The sequence below is a fragment of the Cyanistes caeruleus genome, chromosome 38 (genome assembly GCF_971803275.1).
Source record: "Cyanistes caeruleus chromosome 38, bCyaCae1.hap1.1, whole genome shotgun sequence".
NCBI classification, from domain to species: domain Eukaryota; kingdom Metazoa; phylum Chordata; class Aves; order Passeriformes; family Paridae; genus Cyanistes; species Cyanistes caeruleus.
Window position 1 is genome coordinate 199832 of NC_141739.1, and position 17870 is coordinate 217701.

A 17870-nucleotide genomic window follows, 5' to 3' on the forward strand; every position below is an offset into this window, starting at 1 on the left:
CGAAAAATGGGAAAAGCCCCCAAAAATTTGGGGAAAAACCCCAGAAAAACGGGAAAACCCCCCCGGAAAAATCCCAAATTTTTAGGGGAAGGCCCAAGGGGGAGGGGATGGGGGGAGGGGAGCGAGAGACGGAATTCGGGCTCGGATTTGGGGTGAAATCAGCTCTTTTATGGCTCCGTGGAGACTTTTCCTACCACAGCGGACGATGGGATGGATGGAGCACGACAGGGACGCGACAAAACCGGGAGAGAGAGGAGGGGGGACACCCCCAAAATCCCCCCCAAATCCCCCCAAATCCCGCCAAAATCCCCCCCAGATTCCCGCCAAAATCCCCCCCCCCAAATCCCGCAAAAATCTCCTGCAAAATTCCCTCCAAATTCCCTCCAAAATCCTTCCAAGGTTTTTCCGGAATTGTCCAAAATTTCTCCGAAGTTTCCTCCAGGTTGGTCCCGAATTTCTCCAAAATTCCCTCCAAAAATCCAGAATTTTCCAAAAATTCCCCCCCAAAATTTTTCCGAGATTCCCTCCGGATTCGATCCCAAATTCATTCCAAAAAAATTAATTCCCAAAAATTCATTCCAGAATCCCTCCGGGTTGATCCCAAATTCCCTCCGAAATTTATCCCAAAATTCCCTCCAAAAACTCATTCCGGGATTTCTCCCGATTCCCTCCGGATTCCTCCGAAATTCCTCCGAAATTCCAACGTTTCTCCCCCAAATTCCCAACCCCCCCCCCCCCTCCCCAGCGAAATCCCAAAATCCGGGTGGGGGGAGGGGCGGGACCATCCCCTCCCCCACCCCCAGGGAATTTTCCAGAATTTTTTTGGGGAATTTTCGGGGTTTTTTTTTCCGGAAGGAGAGAAAAAAAAAAAAAAAAAGGGGGGGGTGGGGGAGGGGTGGGGGGAGGGGCGGGGGGGGAGGGGTGGGGTGGGGGGAGGGGCTATTCCTTCTTTTTGTCCTCTGGGGGTTTGTCGGGGGGGGGAGGGGCGGGGGGCAGCGCTGTGGGGGAGGGGCGGGGGGGGAGGGGCTCTCCGGTGCCGCCGAATTCGTTGACGCGCGTGGGATCCACGCGGTAAATCCAGCGCTGGTACAGGTAGATGAAGAACACCACGTCTGCCGGGAGGGGAGGGAGAGGAAAAAACCGGGAATTCCGGGCTCGGATCGGCGGGAAAAGGCGGAATTCCCCAAAGGGACGGGGGAATCCCCGCCAAAAACCCCAAATTCCCGCCAAAAACAACGAATTCCCGCCAAAAACATCAAATTCCTGCTAAAAACACCAAATTCCCGCTGGAAACCCCCAATTCCCACCAAAAACAACAAATTCTCGCTAAAAACCCCAAATTCCCGCTAAAAACATCAAATTCCTGCTGGAAACCCCGAATTCCTGCCAAAAACACCAAATCCCCGCCGGAAACCCCAAATTCCCACCAAAAACAACGAATTCCCGCCAAAAACACCGAATTCCCGCCGGAAACCCCAAATTCCCACTAAAAACATCAAATTCCTGCTAAAAACCCCAAATTCCCGCTAAAAACACCGAATTCCCACTGGAAACCCCAAATTCCCGCTGGAAACCCCAAATTCCCACTGGAACCCCCAAATTCCCGCTGAAAGTTCCCAACTCCCTCCTGGAATCCCCAAAATCCCACCCAGAATCCCAAATTTCCACAAAATTCCATCCAAGATCCCAAAATCCCATCCAGAATCACAAAATTCCACAAAATCCCACCCAGAATCCCAAAATTCCTTTCTAGAACCCAAAACCTCCCTTCAGAAACCCCAAAAATTCCCTTTGAAAAACCCCAAAAATTCCCTTTGAAAAACCCCAAAAATTCCCCTTTAGAACCCCAAAACTCCCTCCTGGAGCCCCGAAATCTCCTCCGGAATCCCCAAATCCCACCCAAAATCCCCAAAATCCCACCCAGAATCCCCAAAATCCCACCCAAAATCCCAAAATTCCACAAAATCCCACCCAGAATCCCAAAATTCCTTTCTAGAACCCAAAACCTCCCTTCAGAAACCTCAAAAATTCCCTTTGAAAAACCCCAAAAATTCCCCTTTAGAGCCCCAAATCCCCTCCGGACCCCCCCAAACCCTCCCAGAATTCCCGGAATTCCCGGAATTCCCGGGATTTGGCTCCGTACCGTCCCTCAGGCAGCCTATCCTGTACATCATGGGCATCTTGATGACGAAGGCGAAGAGGTCGTCGATGAAGGTGTTGAGGGCCTTGTAGGTGAGCATCCGCCAGGGCAGGTGAGCCACCGACTGCAGCTTGTAGTTAATGAACAGCTGGGGGGTCATGGTGATGAATCCTGGGGAAAAACCGGAATTCTGGGAATTTTTGGGAATTTTTGGGAATTTTTGGGAATTTTTGGGAATTTTTTGGGAATTTTTTGGGGGATTTTTGGGGATTTTAAAGCAATTTTTGGGGGTTCCCAGGTGAGCCACCGACTGCAGCTTGTAGTTAATGAACAGCTGGGGGGTCATGGTGATGAATCCTGGGGGGAAAAACCGGAATTCTGGGAATTTTTGGGAATTTTTGGGAATTTTTTGGGAATTTTTGGGGGATTTTTTTGGGTTTATTTTCCCTGGGAATTTTCCAATTTTCCCGGGGATTTTTGGGACAATTTGGGCTCCATTTTTCCCGGGAATTTTCCATTTTTCCCCAGGGATTTTCGGGATTTTTTGGGTTTATTTTCCCCAGGGATTTTCCATTTTTCCCGGGGATTTTTGGGACCATTCCAGGTGATTTTTCCCGGTGTTTTTTTTGGGAATTCTCACCGAATGTGAGCAGGAAGCCGTAGAGCATCCCCAGGAGCCAGGAGCACCAGGGGATTCATTTTTCCCGGGGATTTTCGGGATTTTCCCGGGGATTTTTGGGATTTTTTGGGTTTACGGGATTTTTTGGGTCCCATTTTTCCCGGGAATTTTTCCGGACGGTTTTTCCAGGAGTTTTTTTGGGAATTCTCACCGAATGTGAGCAGGAAGCCGTAGAGCATCCCCAGGAGCCAGGAGCACCAGGGATTTTTCATTTTCCCCGGGGATTTTTGGGATTTTCCCGGGGATTTTCGGGATTTTTTGGGTTTATTTTCCCCAGGGATTTTTCCGGACGGTTTTTCCCGGTGTTTTTTTGGGAATTCTCACCGAATGTGAGCAGGAAGCCGTAGAGCATCCCCAGCAGCCAGGAGTACCAGCCCTTGTGCTCCAGGTAGAGCAGGCTGTAGACGGCGTAGCAGCCCAGCAGCGGGAACAGCAGCCACGACAGGTACCGGAACGCCATCTGGAAAAGCGGGAATTGCATCCCAAAAATCCCCAAAGCCCGGGAAAACACGGCCGGGAGCGGGGGGAGGGGCAGGGGAGGGGGATGGGGTCCTTCCTGGGAGATTCGGGGGGATTTCCCACGATTTTGGGGTCATTCCTGGGAATTTTGGGTCGGTTTGGGGTTGTTCCTGGGAGTTTTGGGTCGGTTTGGGGTCGTTCCTGGGAATTTTGGGGGGATTTCCTGTTATTTTGGGGTCATTCCTGGGAATTTTGGGTCGGTTTGGGGTCGTTCCTGGGAGATTTGGGGGGATTTCCTGTTGTTTTGGGGTCGTTCCCGGGAATTTTGGGTCAGTTTGGGGTCATTCCTGGGAATTCCAGGTGGGTTTGGGTCATTCCCAGGAATTCCAGGTCCATTTCCCGTTGATTTGGGGCCATTCCCGGGAATTTTGGGTCAGTTTTGGGTCATTCCCAGGAATTTTGGGTCAGTTTGGGGTCGTTCCCGGGAGTTTTGGGTCAGTTTTGGGTCATTCCCAGGAATTTTGGGTCAGTTTTGGGGTCATTCCCAGGAATTTTGGGTCAGGTTTGGGGTCATTCCCAGGAATTTCGGGTCAGTTTGGGGTCATTCCCAGGAATTCCGGGTCAGTTTGGGGTCATTCCCAGGAATTCCGGGTCAGTTTTGGGGTCATTCCCAGGAATTTTGGGTCAGTTTTGGGTCATTCCCAGGAATTTTGGGTCAGTTTTGGGGTCATTCCCAGGAATTCCGGGTCCATTTCCCACCGCTCCGGGCCGGATCCTTTTGCCGTTCCCGCCCATCCCGGGGACGATTTGGGGCGATTCCCGCGGGAATTCCCGGAATTCCGCCCCGGATTCCCGACTCACGTCGTCGTAGACCTTGGTGGAGGATTCCACGTAGGTGGATTTGTCCTTGAGGCTCAGCCGGGGGAAGATCCCGGCCACTTTCTGCTGCCGCTCCAGCTGCCCCAAACAGCCGCAAAATCCCAAATTTATCCATGGAAAACGGGAAAATCCCAAATTTATCCATGGGAAAATGGGAAAATCCCAAATTTATCCATGGGAAAATGGGAAAATCCCAAATTTATCCACGGGAAAATCCCAAATTTACCCATGGGAAACGGGAAAATCCCAAATTTATCCACGGAAAACGGGAAAATCCCAAATTTATCCATGGGAAAATCCCAAATTTACCCATGGGAAACGGGAAAATCCCAAATTTATCCATGGGAAAATGGGAAAATCCCAAATTTACCCACGGAAAACGGGAAAATCCCAAATTTACCCACGGGAAAATCCCAAATTTACCCATGGGAAACGGGAAAATCCCAAATTTATCCACGGAAAAACGGGAAAATCCCAAATTTATCCATGGAAAACGGGAAAATCCCGAATTTATCCATGGGGAAACGGGAAAATCCCAAATTTATCCATGGGAAAATCCCAAATTTATCCATGGGAAAATGGGAAAATCCCCAATTTATCCATGGGAAAATGGGAAAATCCCCAATATATCCATGGGAAACGGGAAAATCCCAAATTTATCCATGGGAAACGGGAAAATCCCAAATTTATCCACGGGAAAATCCCCAATTTATCCATGGGAAAATGGGAAAATCCCAAATTTATCCATGGGAAAATCCCAAATTTATCCATGGGAAACGGGAAAATCCCAAATTTATCCACGGAAAAACGGGAAAATCCCAAATTTATCCATGGAAAACGGGAAAATCCCAAATTTATCCACGGAAAACGGGAAAATCCCCAATTTATCCATGGGAAAATGGGAAAATCCCAAATTTATCCATGGGGAAACGGGAAAATCCCAAATTTACCCACAGAAAACGGGAAAATCCCAAATTTATCCATGGAAAACGGGAAAATCCCAAATTTATCCATGGGAAAACGGGAAAATCCCAAATTTAACCATGGGAAAATGGGAAAATCCCAAATTTACCCGCAGGAAAATCCCAAATTTCCCCCATGGGAAAATTCTAATTTAACTCTTTGGGAAAATCCCAATTCAACCCCAAAAAATCCCAATTTAACTGGGAAAAATCCCAATTCAACCTCAAAAAACCAATTCAACCCCAAAAATTCCCAATTCAACCCCAAAAAATCCCAATTTAACTGGGAAAATCCCAATTTAACTCCAAAAAATCCCAATTTAACTGGGAAAATCCCAATTTAACTCCAAAAAATCCCAATTTAACTGGGAAAATCCCAATTTAACTCCAAAAAATCCCAATTTAACTGGGAAAATCCCAATTTAACTCCAAAAAATCCCAATTTAACTGGGAAAATCCCAATTCAACCCCAAAAAATCCCAATTTTTCTGGGAAAATCCCAATTCAACCCCAAAAAAATCCCAATTCAACCCCCAAAATCCCACTTTTTCTGGGAAAAGCCCCGATTTAACCCCTCAAACCCCATCCCCAGCCCCTGCAGAGCCCCCCATTCCCGAATTCCCGTTTTTTTCCCCGTTTTTTCCCCGTTTTTCCCCCGGCTCACCCGCACGTCCATGACCTTGGTGATCTTCCAGAGGTCGATGAGGAGCCCCACCAGGACGCTGAGCTGAACAACCACGTTGGTCTCGTTGTCCAGGATGTACAGGAGCACCACCAGGGACTGGAACACCCCGAAAAACACCGAGCGCACCGAGAGGCCCTCCAGGGACTGCCGGCTGTTCCAGAACTGGATGTCTGCCGGGAAAAATCCCATTGGGAATGGGTGAAAATGGGGATTTGGGGGCAAAAATCCCATTGGGAATGGGTGAAAATGGGGATTTGGGGGCAAAAATCCCATTGGGAATGGTGGGAATGGGGATTTGGGGTTTGGGAATGGTGGGAATGGGTGGGAAATGGGGATTTTTGGGGAGCAGAACCACCAGGGACTGGAACACCCCGAAAAACACCGAGCGCACCGAGAGGCCCTCCAGGGACTGCCGGCTGTTCCAGAACTGGATGTCTGCCGGGAAAAATCCCATTGGGAATGGGTGAAAATGGGAATTTGGGGTCTTTAAAGTGAAAAAATCCCACTGGGAATGGTGGGAATGGGGATTTGGGGTCTTTAAAGTGAAAAAATCCCATTGGGAATGGTGGGAAATGGGGATTTGGGGGGAAAAATCCCATTGGGAATGGCGGGAATGGGGATTTGGGGTCTTTAAAATGGAAAAATCCCATTGGGAATGGTGGGAAATGGGAATTTGGGGGCAAAAATCCCATTGGGAATGGTGGGAATGGGGATTTGGGGGGAAAAATCCCATTGGGAATGGAGAAAATGGGGATTTTTGGGGTCTTTAAAGTGGAAAAATCCCACTGGGAATGGGTGAAAAGGGTGGGAAATGGGGATTTGGGGGTAAAAATCCCACTGGGAATGATGGGAACGGGAATTTTTGGGGTCTTTAAAGTGGAAAAATCCCATTGGGAATGGTGGGAAATGGGGATTTGGGGGGAAAATCCGGTTGGGAATGGAAGAAAAGGGTGGGAAAAGAGGATTTTGGGGGGAAAAATCCCATTGGGAATGGTGGGAAATGGGGATTTGGGTTTGGGAATGGAGAGAATGGGTGGGAAATGGGGATTGGGGGGAAAATCCCACTGGGAATGGCGGGAATGGGAATTTTTGGGGTCTTTAAAGTGAAAAAATCCCATTGGGAATGGAAGAAAAACGGGGAATTCAGGGAAAAAATCCCACTGGGAATGGCGGGAAATGGGGATTTGGAGCTAAAATCCCAGTGGGAATGGTGGGAAATGGGGATTTGGAGCTAAAATCCCAGTGGGAACGGCGGGAAATGGGGATTTGGCGGGAAAATCCCATTGGGAATGGCGGGAAAAGGGAATTGCGGGATGGAATTCCCGGGAAAAGGGGGAAATCCGGGAATTGTCACCGTTTTTGAAGGCCAGGAACTCGAAGACGCTGTGGACGATGGAGACGACGATGGTGAGAGCCAGGAGGTACGGATTGGTCTCCAGGAGAGCCACCTGGAAAAGGGGAAAATCCGGGAGAAATCCGGGAAAAAAAACGGGAAAAAGCGGGGAAAAACCCAGCGGGAATGGGGAAAAAATCAGAAAAAAAATGGGGAAAAATGGGGGGAAAAACGGGGAAAAATCAGAAAAAAAATGGGGAAAAATCTGGGAAAAAATGGGGAAAAATGGGGGGAAAAATGGGGGAAAATCAGAAAAAAAATGGGGAAAAATGGGGGGAAAAATGGGGGAAAAATGGGGGAAAAAATGGGGAAAAATGGGGAAAAATGGGGGAAAATCAGAAAAAAATGGGGAAAAATCTGGGAAAAAATGGGGAAAAATGGGGGGAAAATCAAAAAAAAATGGGGAAAAATCTGGGAAAAAATGGGGGAAAATCAGAAAAAAACGGGGAAAAAAATCAAAAAAATCTGAAAAAAATCAGAATAAAATGGGGAAAAATCAGAATAAAATGGGGGAAAAATGGGGAAAAAAAATCATAAAAAGTCCGCGAAAAATCATAAAAAAATGGGGAAAAAATCATAAAAAATCCGTGAAAAATCATAAAAAAATGGGGAAAAATCAGAATAAAATGGGGAAAAAATTATAAAAAAATGGGGAAAAATCATAAAAAAAATGGGGAAAAATCAGAATAAATTGGGGAAAAAAATCATAAAAAAATGGAGAAAAATCAGAATAAAAGGGGGAAAAAATCACAAAAAAATGGGGAAAAATCAGAATAAAATGGGGAAAAATCAGAATAAATGGGGAAAAAAATCATAGAAAAATGGGGAAAAATCATTAAAAAATGGGGAAAAATCATTAAAAAATGGGGAAAAATCATAAAAAAATGGGGAAAAATCAAAATAAATTGGGGAAAAAATCAGAATAAAATGGGGAAAAATCAGAATAAAATGGGAGAAATCATAAAAAAATGGGGAAAAATCAAAATAAATTGGGGAAAAAATCATAAAAAAATGGGGAAAAATCAGAATAAAATGGGGAAAAAATCATAAAAAAATGGGGAAAAATCCTAAAAAAATGGGGAAAAATCAGAATAAAATGGGGAAAAATCCTAAAAAAATGGGGAAAAATCCTAAAAAAATGGGGAAAAATCAGAATAAAACGGGGAAAAATCACAAAAAAAAGGTGGAAAATCAGAATAAAACGGGGAAAAATCACCAAAAAAAGGGGAAAACGGCTGGAAAGTTCTGGAAAGTGCGGATGCTGACCTTGACGGAGTCCTGCTCGTCGTCGGACTGCTCGAGCAGCTCGTCCGCCAGGAAGTTCCAGGGCGAGCGCGAGCTCTGGGCGGCGTAGAGCTGCCAGCGCCAGAGCGAGAGCGGGCAGAAGGAGAGGCGCAGCGGCAGGCGCCGCACGCTCTCGTTGATGGGGAAATAATCCCGCTGCAGGTTCCAGTAATCGTTGAAATACAGGATGGGGAAATAGTCCCCGCTCAGAGCGTCGAATTTCACGTCTGGGGGGAGAAACGGGCGGGAAAGGGGGAGATAAATGGGTTAAAAGTGGGGATAAATTGGTTAAAAAGGGGGGAATGGGGGGGAAAATGGGGATAAATGGGTTAAAAATGGGGATAAATTGGTTAAAAAGGGGGGAATGGGGGGGAAAATGGGGATAAATGGGTTAAAAATGGGGATAAATTGGTTAAAAATGGGGGAATGGGGGGGAAATGGGGATAAATGGGTTAAAAATGGGGATAAATTTGATTAAAATGGGGGAAAATGGGGATAAATGGGTTAAAAATGGGGATAAATTGGGTAAAAATGGGGAAAATGGGGGTGAAAAGGGGGGAAAAGGGTTAAAAATGAGAATAAATTGGTTAAAAAGGGGGGAATGGGGGGAAAATGGGGATAAATGTGTTAAAAATGGGGATAAATTGGTGAAAAATGGGGGAAATGGGTTAAAAATGAGAATAAATTGGTTAAAAAGGGGGGAAATGGGGGGGAAATGGGGGGAAAAGGGTTAAAAATGAGAATAAATTGGGGAAATGGGGTTAAATGGGTATAAATGGGTAAAATGGGTTTAAACTGGGAATGGGGGGGAAAAGGTTTAAATGGGTTATTGGGTTAATTTGGGTTAATGGGGGATTGGGGCGGACTGGGAGGGACTGGGATGGACTGGGATGGACTGGGATGCTGGGCTGGACTGGGCTGGACTGGGCTGGACTGGGAGGGACTGGGAGGGACTGGGAGGGACTGGGATGGACTGGGAGGGACTGGGAGGGACTGGGATGGACTGGGATGGACTGGGATTGAACTGGGCTGGACTGGGAGGGACTGGGATGGACTGGGAGGGACTGGGATGGACTGGGCTGGACTGGGAGGGACTGGGAGGGACTGGGATGGACTGGGAGGGACTGGGATTGAACTGGGATGGACTGGGAGGCACCAAACCCCAAACCACGCCCGTTTTGGACGGGGATTTTTGGGTTTTCCCGGGAATTTTGGGTTTTTTCCGGGAATTCTGGGTTTTCCCAGGAATTTTTGGCTGCTCACACTGGTCCAGCGGCGGGGGGACGCTGCCCCTCACCCAGGGCGTGTGGTCATCCACCATGTTGATGGTCAGGTTCGGGTGCCAGTGGGAAATGACCTCGACCGGCCCGAAATCCTCGGCTCTCTGAGAAAGAAAAAACCCAAAATTGAATAAAATTCACCCAAAATAATCCTCCTGAAATTAAAAAAAATTCCCACCAAAAAATCCCCCCCAAATTAAAAAAAATTCCACCAAAAAATCCTCCCAAAATTAAAAAAAATTCCACCAAAAAATCCCCCAAAATTAAAAATAATTCCATCAAAAAATCCCCCCAAAATTAAAAATAATTCCATCAAAAAATCCCCCCAAAATTAAAAATAATTCCCACCAAAAATTAGAAAAAATTTCCACAAAAAACCCCAAAAAATTAAAAATAATTCCCCCCAAATTAGAAAAAATTCCACCAAAAAATTCCCAAAATAATCATCAAAAAAATCCCCCCCAAATCCCTGAAAATTAACAAAAATTCCTTTAAAAAAATCCCCCAAAATCCCTAAAAATTCTTAAAATAATAATAAAAAAAATCCCCCCCAAAATTAAAAAAAAATTAAAAACAATTCCCAAAAAAATCCCAAAAAATCCCAAAAAATCCCCAAAAAATCCCAAAAAATTCCCAAAAAGTCCCAAAAAAATCCCCAAAAAATCCCAAAAAATTCCCAAAAAATCCCCAAAAAATCCCCAAAAAAATCCCCAAAAAAATCCCCAAAAATTCCCAAAAAATTCCCAAAGAATTCCCAGGAAATCCGGGAATTCCCACCTTGATCATTTCGGGATCCGCCTCCGTCTCTCCCGTCAGGAGATTTTTGGTTTTCTGGAATCGCCTCCGTTTGTATTTGTTGATCACTGGGAAAACAAAAAATCCCGGGAAAAAAATCGGGATTTTTGGGAATTCCCAGGGATTTTCAGGAATTCCCAGGGATTTTTGGGAATTCCCAGGGATTTTTGGGAATTCCCAGGGATTTTCGGGAATTCCCAGGAATTTTTGGGAATTCCCAGGGATTTTTGGGAATTCCCAGGGATTTTTGGGAATTCCCTGGAATTTTTGGGAATTCCCAGGGATTTTTGGGAATTCCCAGGGATTTTTGGGAATTCCCTGGAATTTTCAGGAATTCCCAGGGATTTTTGGGAATTCCATCATCTGGGATACACGGACAAGAGCCAGGGATTGCTCGGGGCTCCCGGGGCCGATCCCAACCCCATTCCTGGAGGATTCGGGGCCATTCCTGGAGGATTTGGGGCCATTCCCGGGGATTTTGGGGCCATTCCCGAGGGTTTTGGGGCCATTCCCGGGGGTTTTGGGTTCCCAAGGGTTGGGAATTCCAGGGAATTCCCGGGAATTTTGTACTCCTGGAGGTGTGGACGGTGGCCAGGCGCCGGTAGAGGCTCCCGGGGCCGATCCCAACCCCATTCCCGGGGGATTTGGGGCCATTCCCGAGGGATTTGGGGCCATTCCCGGGGGATTTGGGGCCATTCCCGGGGGATTTGGGGCCATTCCCGGGGGTTTTGGGGCCATTCCCGGGGATTTTGGGTTCCCAAGGGTTGGGATTTCCATGGAATTCCAGGGAATTCCTGGGAATTTCGTACTCCTGGAGGTGTGGACGGTGGCCAGGCACCGGTAGAGGCTCCCGGGGCTGATCCCAACCCCATTCCCAGGGAATTTGGGGCCATTCCTGGAGGATTTGGGGCCATTCCCGGGGAATTTGGGGCCATTCCCGAGGATTCTGGGTTCCCAAGGGTTGGGATTTCCATGGATTTCCAGGGAATTCCCGGGAATTTTGTACTCCTGGAGGTGTGGACGGTGGCCAGGCGCCGGTAGAGGCTCCTGGGGCTGATCCCAACCCCATTCCCAGGGAATTTGGGTTCATTCCCAGGGAATTTGGGTTCATTCCCGGGGGATTTGGGGCCATTCCCGGGGATTTTGGGTTCCCAAGGGTTGGGATTTCCATGGATTTCCAGGGAATTCCCGGGAATTGCGTACTCCTGGAGGTGTGGACGGTGGCCAGGCGCCGGTAGAGGCTCCCGGGGCCGATCCCAACCCCATTCCCGGGGGATTTGGGTTCATTCCTGGGGGATTTGGGGCCATTCCCGGGGGTTTTGGGTTCCCGAGGGTGGGGAATTCCATGGAATTCCCGGGAATTTCGTACTCCTGGAGGTGTGGACGGTGGCCAGGCGCCGGTAGAGGCTCCCGGGGCCGATCCCAACCCCATTCCCGGGGGATTTGGGTTCATTCCTGGGGGTTTTGGGGCCATTCCCGGGGATTTTGGGTTCCCAAGGGTTGGGATTTCCATGGAATTCCAGGGAATTCCCGGGAATTTCGTACTCCTGGAGGTGTGGACAGTGGCCAGGCGCCGGTAGAGGCTCTTCTGCCGCGGGTCGGGGTGGAAGCCGCTCTTGGTGAAATAAACGTGGACGTAGATGGAGCCGTTCCGCTGCACGCTCTGCGGGAATTCCCGGGAAAAAACACCCGGAAAAGCTCGGGAAAGGCTCGGGAAAACCCTCCCCCACCCGGGAAACGTCGGGAAAAACCCTCCCCCACCCGGAAAATCCTCAGGGGAAATGGGAAAATCCCGGGAGGAAATTCCGAGGTTGGGGTTTAAGGAATTCCAAACTCAATCCCTGAGATCAAATCCCTCAGGAATGTCCTGGAATTCCCTGTTCCCGATCCCAAACCCCCCCAAATCCCCTGGAATTGCCTGTTCCCGATCCCAAACCCCCCCAAAATCCCCTGGAATTGCCTGTTCCTGACCCCAAATCCCCCAAAATCCCCTGGAATTGCCTGTTCCTGATCCCAAATCCCCCCAAAATCCCCTGGAATTGCCTTTTCCTGATCCCAAACCCCCTCAAATCCCCTGGAATTGCCTTTCCCTGGCCCCAAACCCCTCAGGAATTCCCGGAATTCCCAAAATCCCCCCGGAATTCCCGGAATTCCTCACCTGGGAGATGTCCACCTCCCTGAAGTGCTCGTAGCAGCCTTTCCCCAATCCCAAATCCCCCCAGAATTCCCTTTCCCCTATCCCAAATCCCCTTTCCCTGATCCCAAATCCCCTTTCCCTGACCCCAAATCCCCTTTCCCTGACCCCAAACCCCTCAGGAATTCCCGAAATCCCCCAGAATTCCCGGAATTCCGCACCTGGGAGATGTCCACCTCCCCGAAGTGCTCGTAGCAGCCTTTCCCCTATCCCAAATCCCCCCAGAATTCCCTTTTCCTGATCCCAAATCCCCCAAAATCCCCTTTCCCTGGCCCCAAACCCCTCAGGAATTCCCGGAATTCCCGAAATCCCCCCGGAATTCCCGGAATTCCGCACCTGGGAGATGTTCACCTCCCTGAAGTGCTCGTAGCAGCCTTTCCCCTATCCCAAATCCCCCCAGAATTCCCTTTTCCTGACCCCAAATCCCCTTTCCCTGATCCCAAATCCCGTTTTCCTGACCCCAGACCCCTCAGGAATTCCCGAAATCCCCCGGAATTCCCGGAATTCCTCACCTGGGAGATGTCCACCTCCCCGAAGTGCTCGTAGCAGCCTTTCCCCAATCCCAAATCCCCCCAGAATTCCCTTTCCCCTATCCCAAATCCCCCCAAATCCCCTTCCCCTGACCCCAAACCCCTCAGGAATTCCCGAAATTCCCGGAATTCCCCACCTGGGAGATGTCCACCTCCCCGAAGTGCTCGTAGTAGCCGTCGGAATTCCCTTTTCCTGACCCCAAATCCCCCCAAATCCCCTTTCCCTGATCCCAAATCCCCTTTTCCTGACCCCAAACCCCTCAGGAATTCCTGAAATCCCCCAGAATTCCCGGAATTCCTGGAATTCCGCACCTGGGAGATGTCCACCTCCCCGAAGTGCTCGTAGCAGCCGTCGGAATTCCCTTTCCCTGACCCCAAACCCCTCAGGAATTCCCGGAATTCCCGAAATCCCCCCGGAATTCCTGGAATTCCTCACCTGGGAGATGTCCACCTCCCCGAAGTGCTCGTAGCATCCGTCGGAATTCCCTTTTCCTGACCCCAAATCCCCTTTCCCCGATCCCAAATCCCCTGGAATTCCCTGGAATCCTCCTCAAACCCCTCAGGAATTCCTGGAATTCCTGGAATTCCTCACCTGGGAGATGTCCACCTCCCCGAAGTGCTCGTAGCAGCCTTTCCCCAATCCCAAATCCCCCGGAATTCCGGGAATTCCTCACCTGGGAGATGTCCACCTCCCCGAAGTGCTCGTAGCAGCCTTTCCCCAATCCCAAATCCCCCGGAATTCCTGGAATTCCTCACCTGGGAGATGTCCACCTCCCCGAAGTGCTCGTAGCAGCCGTCCGCGTTCTCGCCGCTGGTCCAGTCCCCGTAGACCAGGTCCCGCTTCTCCCAGAACAGGGCGGAGCTGAGGTTGAAGTCGGTGAAGTGCTCGTGCTCCGAGATGTAAACGTGCAGGTCCTGCCCCGGAACCCCCAAAAATTCCCATGGGAATCGCCCAGATCCCGGGAACTTGGGGCTTGGGGGTTTGGGGGTTTGGGGGATTTGGGATTTGGGGGTTTGGGGTTCGGGGGTTGGGGTTTGGGATTCAGGGATTTGGGATTTTGGGAATTGGGGTTTGGGATTTGGGATTTTGGGATTTTGGGAGTTGGGATTCGGAGGTTTGGGATTTGGGATTTTGGGGTTTGGGATTTAGGGGCTGGAATTTGGGATTTTGGGATCTCGGATTGGTTGGGATTTGGGAGCAAATCCCCCCAAATCCCATTTCCCATGGCCCCAATCCCATTTTCCATGGCCCCAATCCCGTTTTCCATGGCCCCAATCCCGTTTTTCCCGTTCCCAATCCCATTTTCCATGATCCCAATCCCGTTTTTCCCGCCCCAATCCCGTTTTTCCTGCCCCATTCCTGTTTTTCCGGGCTCACCATCAGGGTATCCTTAGGGAAGAGGTTCCTGCTGGCCCCAGATCCCATTTTCCATCCCCCAATCCCATTTTCCATGATCCCAATCCCATTTTCCATGATCCCAATCCCATTTTCCATCCCCAAATCCCATTTTTCCTGCCCCATTCCCGTTTTTCCGGGCTCACCATCAGGGTATCCTTAGGGAAGAGGTTCCTGCTGGCCCCAATCCCGTTTTTCCCGTTCCCAATCCCGTTTTTCCCGTTCCCATTCCCATTTTTCCCATTCCCATTCCCGTTTTTCCGGGCTCACCATCAGGGTATCCTTAGGGAAGAGGTTCCTGCTGGGGCTCCGGGCGCTGCCCCCGGCCCCGTTCGGCTCCTGCGGCGCCGCCCCCCTCCGGAACCAGCTGGAGATGGCCCAGATGATGAAAATCCTGCCGGGAACGCCGCCAAATCCATCAGAATTCCCAAAAAATCCCTGCCCCCTTTTTTTTGGGGATTTTTATTCCCGTTTTTGGGGGTTTTTTACCAGTTTTTTTCCCTTTTTTTTGGATTTTTCCTCCCCAAATTCCGATTTTTTTTTCCCAAAATTCCTCTCTTTTTCCACGGGTTTGCCTTCCCCTCCCAAAAATCCCATTTTTTTATGGAATTCCTCTCCCAAAATTCCTCTTTTTTATGGAATTTCCCTCCCAAAATTCCTCTTTTTTTCCCCAGGGATTTCCCTTCCCCAAAATCCTTTTTCCTTTTTCCCTGGGATTTTGCTCTTCCCAAAAATCCCCCCCGGGATCCCCCGGATTTTTGGGAACGCCGGAATTCCCCCTTTTCCCAGGGAGAATTCCCGCTTTTTCCGGGTGATTCCCGAGGATTCCCCTCCCCCCTCCCGGCCCGGATCCGACCTTTGGACCCCGGGGAACCGGGAAGGAGCTCGGGAATTCCGGGAATTCCGGGAATTCGGGAAGGGTCAGGGAGCCCCGGGGGGATCCCGATCCCAATCCTGATCCTGATCCCAATCCCGATCCCGATCCCGATCCCAATCCTGATCCCGATCCTGATCCCAATCCCAATCCTGATCCCGATCCTGATCCCGATCCCGATCCTGATCCCGATCCCGATCCCGATCCCGATCCTGATCCCAATCCTGATCCCGATCCTGATCCCGATCCCGATCCTGATCCTGATCCCGATCCCGATCCCAATCCCGATCCCGATCCTGATCCTGATCCCAATCCCGATCCTGATCCCGATCCCGATCCTGATCCCGATCCCGATCCTGATCCCAATCCCAATCCTGATCCTGATCCCGATCCCGATCCTGATCCAGATCCCGATCCTGATCCCGATCCCAATCCTGATCCCGATCCCGATCCTGATCCCGATCCCGATCCTGATCCCGATCCCAATCCTGATCCCGATCCTGATCCCGATCCTGATCCCGATCCCGATCCTGATCCAGATCCCGATCCTGATCCCGATCCCGATCCTGATCCCGATCCCGATCCTGATCCCGATCCTGATCCCGATCCTGATCCCGGGGTTTGGGGGTCCTGGTTCTGTCCCGATCCCAATCCCAGAGATCCCAGTGGATCCCGGGGTGATCCCGATCCCAATCCCGATCCTGATCCCGATCCCAGGGTGCTCCTGATCCCAACAGGATCCCGATCCTGGGGTGATCCCGATCCTAATCCCAATCCCAGAGATCCCAATGGATCCCGGGGTGATCCTGATCCCATTCCCCATGTGCTCCCGTTCCCGGTTCCCGATCCCATTCCGGGTTCCGTTCCCATTCCCGTTCCCGGTTCCCATTCCCATTCCCGGTTCCGTTCCCATTCCCGTTCCCAGTTCCCATTCCCGTTCCCATTCCCATTCCCGGTTCTATTCCCAGTTCCTGTTCCCGTTCCCAGTTCCCGTTCCCATTCCGGGTTCCCATTCCCGGTTCCATTCCCATTCCCAGTTCCGGTTCCGTTCTCGGTTCCCGGTTCCAGTTCCGTTCCTGGCTCCCATTCCCGTTCCCAGTTTCCATTCCCGGATCCGTTCCCGGTTCCGTTCCCGGTTCCGTTCCCATTCCCAGTTTCCATTCCCGGTTCCGTTCCCGGTTCCGTTCCCGGTTCCGTTCCCTGTTCCCGGTTCCGTTCCCGGTTCCGCTCTCACCGGATCAGGACTCCCTTGATCACCTGCCACGCGTTCGGTGCCGGCTGCGGCCCCCGGGGGCTCTCGGCCTCCGAGCTGCCGGTACCGGAACCGGAACCGGAACCGGAACCGGGACCGGTGCTGCTGGGGACCTGTGAGAGAGAACAGTCAGAGAACCGGTACCAGAACCCACTGCCGGTACCGGAACCGGAACCAAACCTGTACCCAGTGCCGGTACCGGTACCGGAACCTGTACCCACTGCTGCCGGTACCGGAACCAGAACCGGCATCAAACCTGTACCCACTGCCGGTACCTCCGGTACTGCCGGGGACCTGCGGAACGGCCCCGTTACCGAACAGAACCGAACGGAACCGAACCGGCACCGAACCGGCTCCGAACCGGCTCCTGCTGCTGCTCGGTACCCACAGCACCGAGCCGGTGCCAAACAGAACCGGACCGGGCACCGGCACCGAGCCCTTCCCCAGCCCTGCCCGGGCACCGGCACCCCCGGGATGGACCGGACACCGAACCGGAGCGGGCACCGGCACCGGACGCGGCACCGAACCGGACCGGACACCGAACCGGACCGGACACCGAACCGGACCGGACACCGAACCGGACACCGAACCCTTCCCGGGCACCGGATCCTCCCCGCTCCCGGCCCGTCCGGGCCCGCCCCCGGTGCCGCTCCCGGGCTCTGCTCCGGGCCCTTCTCCCGCTCCCGGTTCCCGCTCCCGTTCCCTCATCCCTCTCCCGGTTCCCCACCCCCGGCCCCGCTCTCTCTGCCCGTCCCGCGCTCGCAGCCCCGCTCCCGGCTCCCGGTTCGCGGCTCCCGGTTCGCGGTTCCCGCAGCCCCGGGGCCGCTCGGGCCGCGCTGTCCCCGCACCTGCCCCGGGCCCGGGCCCGGCCCCGCCGCCGCCTCCGTCCCCGGCGCCGCCATCTTTGCTGCGCCGCCTCTCGCGCCGCTCTCGCGAGACTTCCGGGGAGGGGCGGGAAACGGAGTAAACCACGCCTCCTATTTTTGCGACGTCATAAACGCGTTGGCCAATAGCAGCGCGGCCAGCCCCCGGCGGGAGGGGGTTTTCCCGCCCCGCCCCTTCAGGGGA

At 51.3% G+C, this 17870-nt stretch overlaps 1 protein-coding gene and 1 long non-coding RNA gene across 2 annotated transcripts; both read right to left on the reverse strand.

Annotated features, from left to right (window-relative positions):
- Positions 1–146: 146 nt before the first annotated feature.
- CLPTM1 (CLPTM1 regulator of GABA type A receptor forward trafficking) lies at positions 147–17749 on the reverse strand. Its single transcript, XM_086872087.1, has 14 exons — positions 17651–17749; positions 16785–16915; positions 14947–15070; positions 14037–14195; positions 12102–12219; positions 10539–10624; positions 9745–9865; positions 8464–8708; positions 7159–7252; positions 5784–5974; positions 4140–4235; positions 3144–3279; positions 2144–2311; positions 147–1112 (listed from the first exon to the last, which is right to left on the reverse strand). The coding sequence occupies exons 1-14, from the start codon at positions 17702–17704 to the stop codon at positions 940–942; spliced, it is 1896 nt and encodes a 631-aa protein (XP_086728213.1). The 5' UTR covers positions 17705–17749; the 3' UTR covers positions 147–939.
- LOC147647386 (uncharacterized) lies at positions 2338–2849 on the reverse strand. Its single transcript, XR_015281585.1, has 2 exons — positions 2781–2849; positions 2338–2497 (listed from the first exon to the last, which is right to left on the reverse strand). It is a non-coding gene; the product is annotated as an uncharacterized LOC147647386 (long non-coding RNA).
- Positions 17750–17870: the final 121 nt, after the last annotated feature.

What these genes read in the sequence shown, in the direction of transcription:
- CLPTM1 (XM_086872087.1), bottom strand. Translation starts at nt 17,704, where the DNA reads ATGGCGGCGCCGGGGACGGAGGCGGCGGCGGGGCCGGGCCCGGGCCCG. An exon ending in TCCCTAAGGATACCCTGATG is followed by an intron (nt 14,196 to 14,946) that starts GTGAGCCCGGAA and finishes GTTCCGGGGCAG; the next exon opens with GACCTGCACGTTTACATCTC. An exon ending in CCAAGGTCATGGACGTGCGG is followed by an intron (nt 4,236 to 5,783) that starts GTGAGCCGGGGG and finishes TGTTTGGGGCAG; the next exon opens with CTGGAGCGGCAGCAGAAAGT.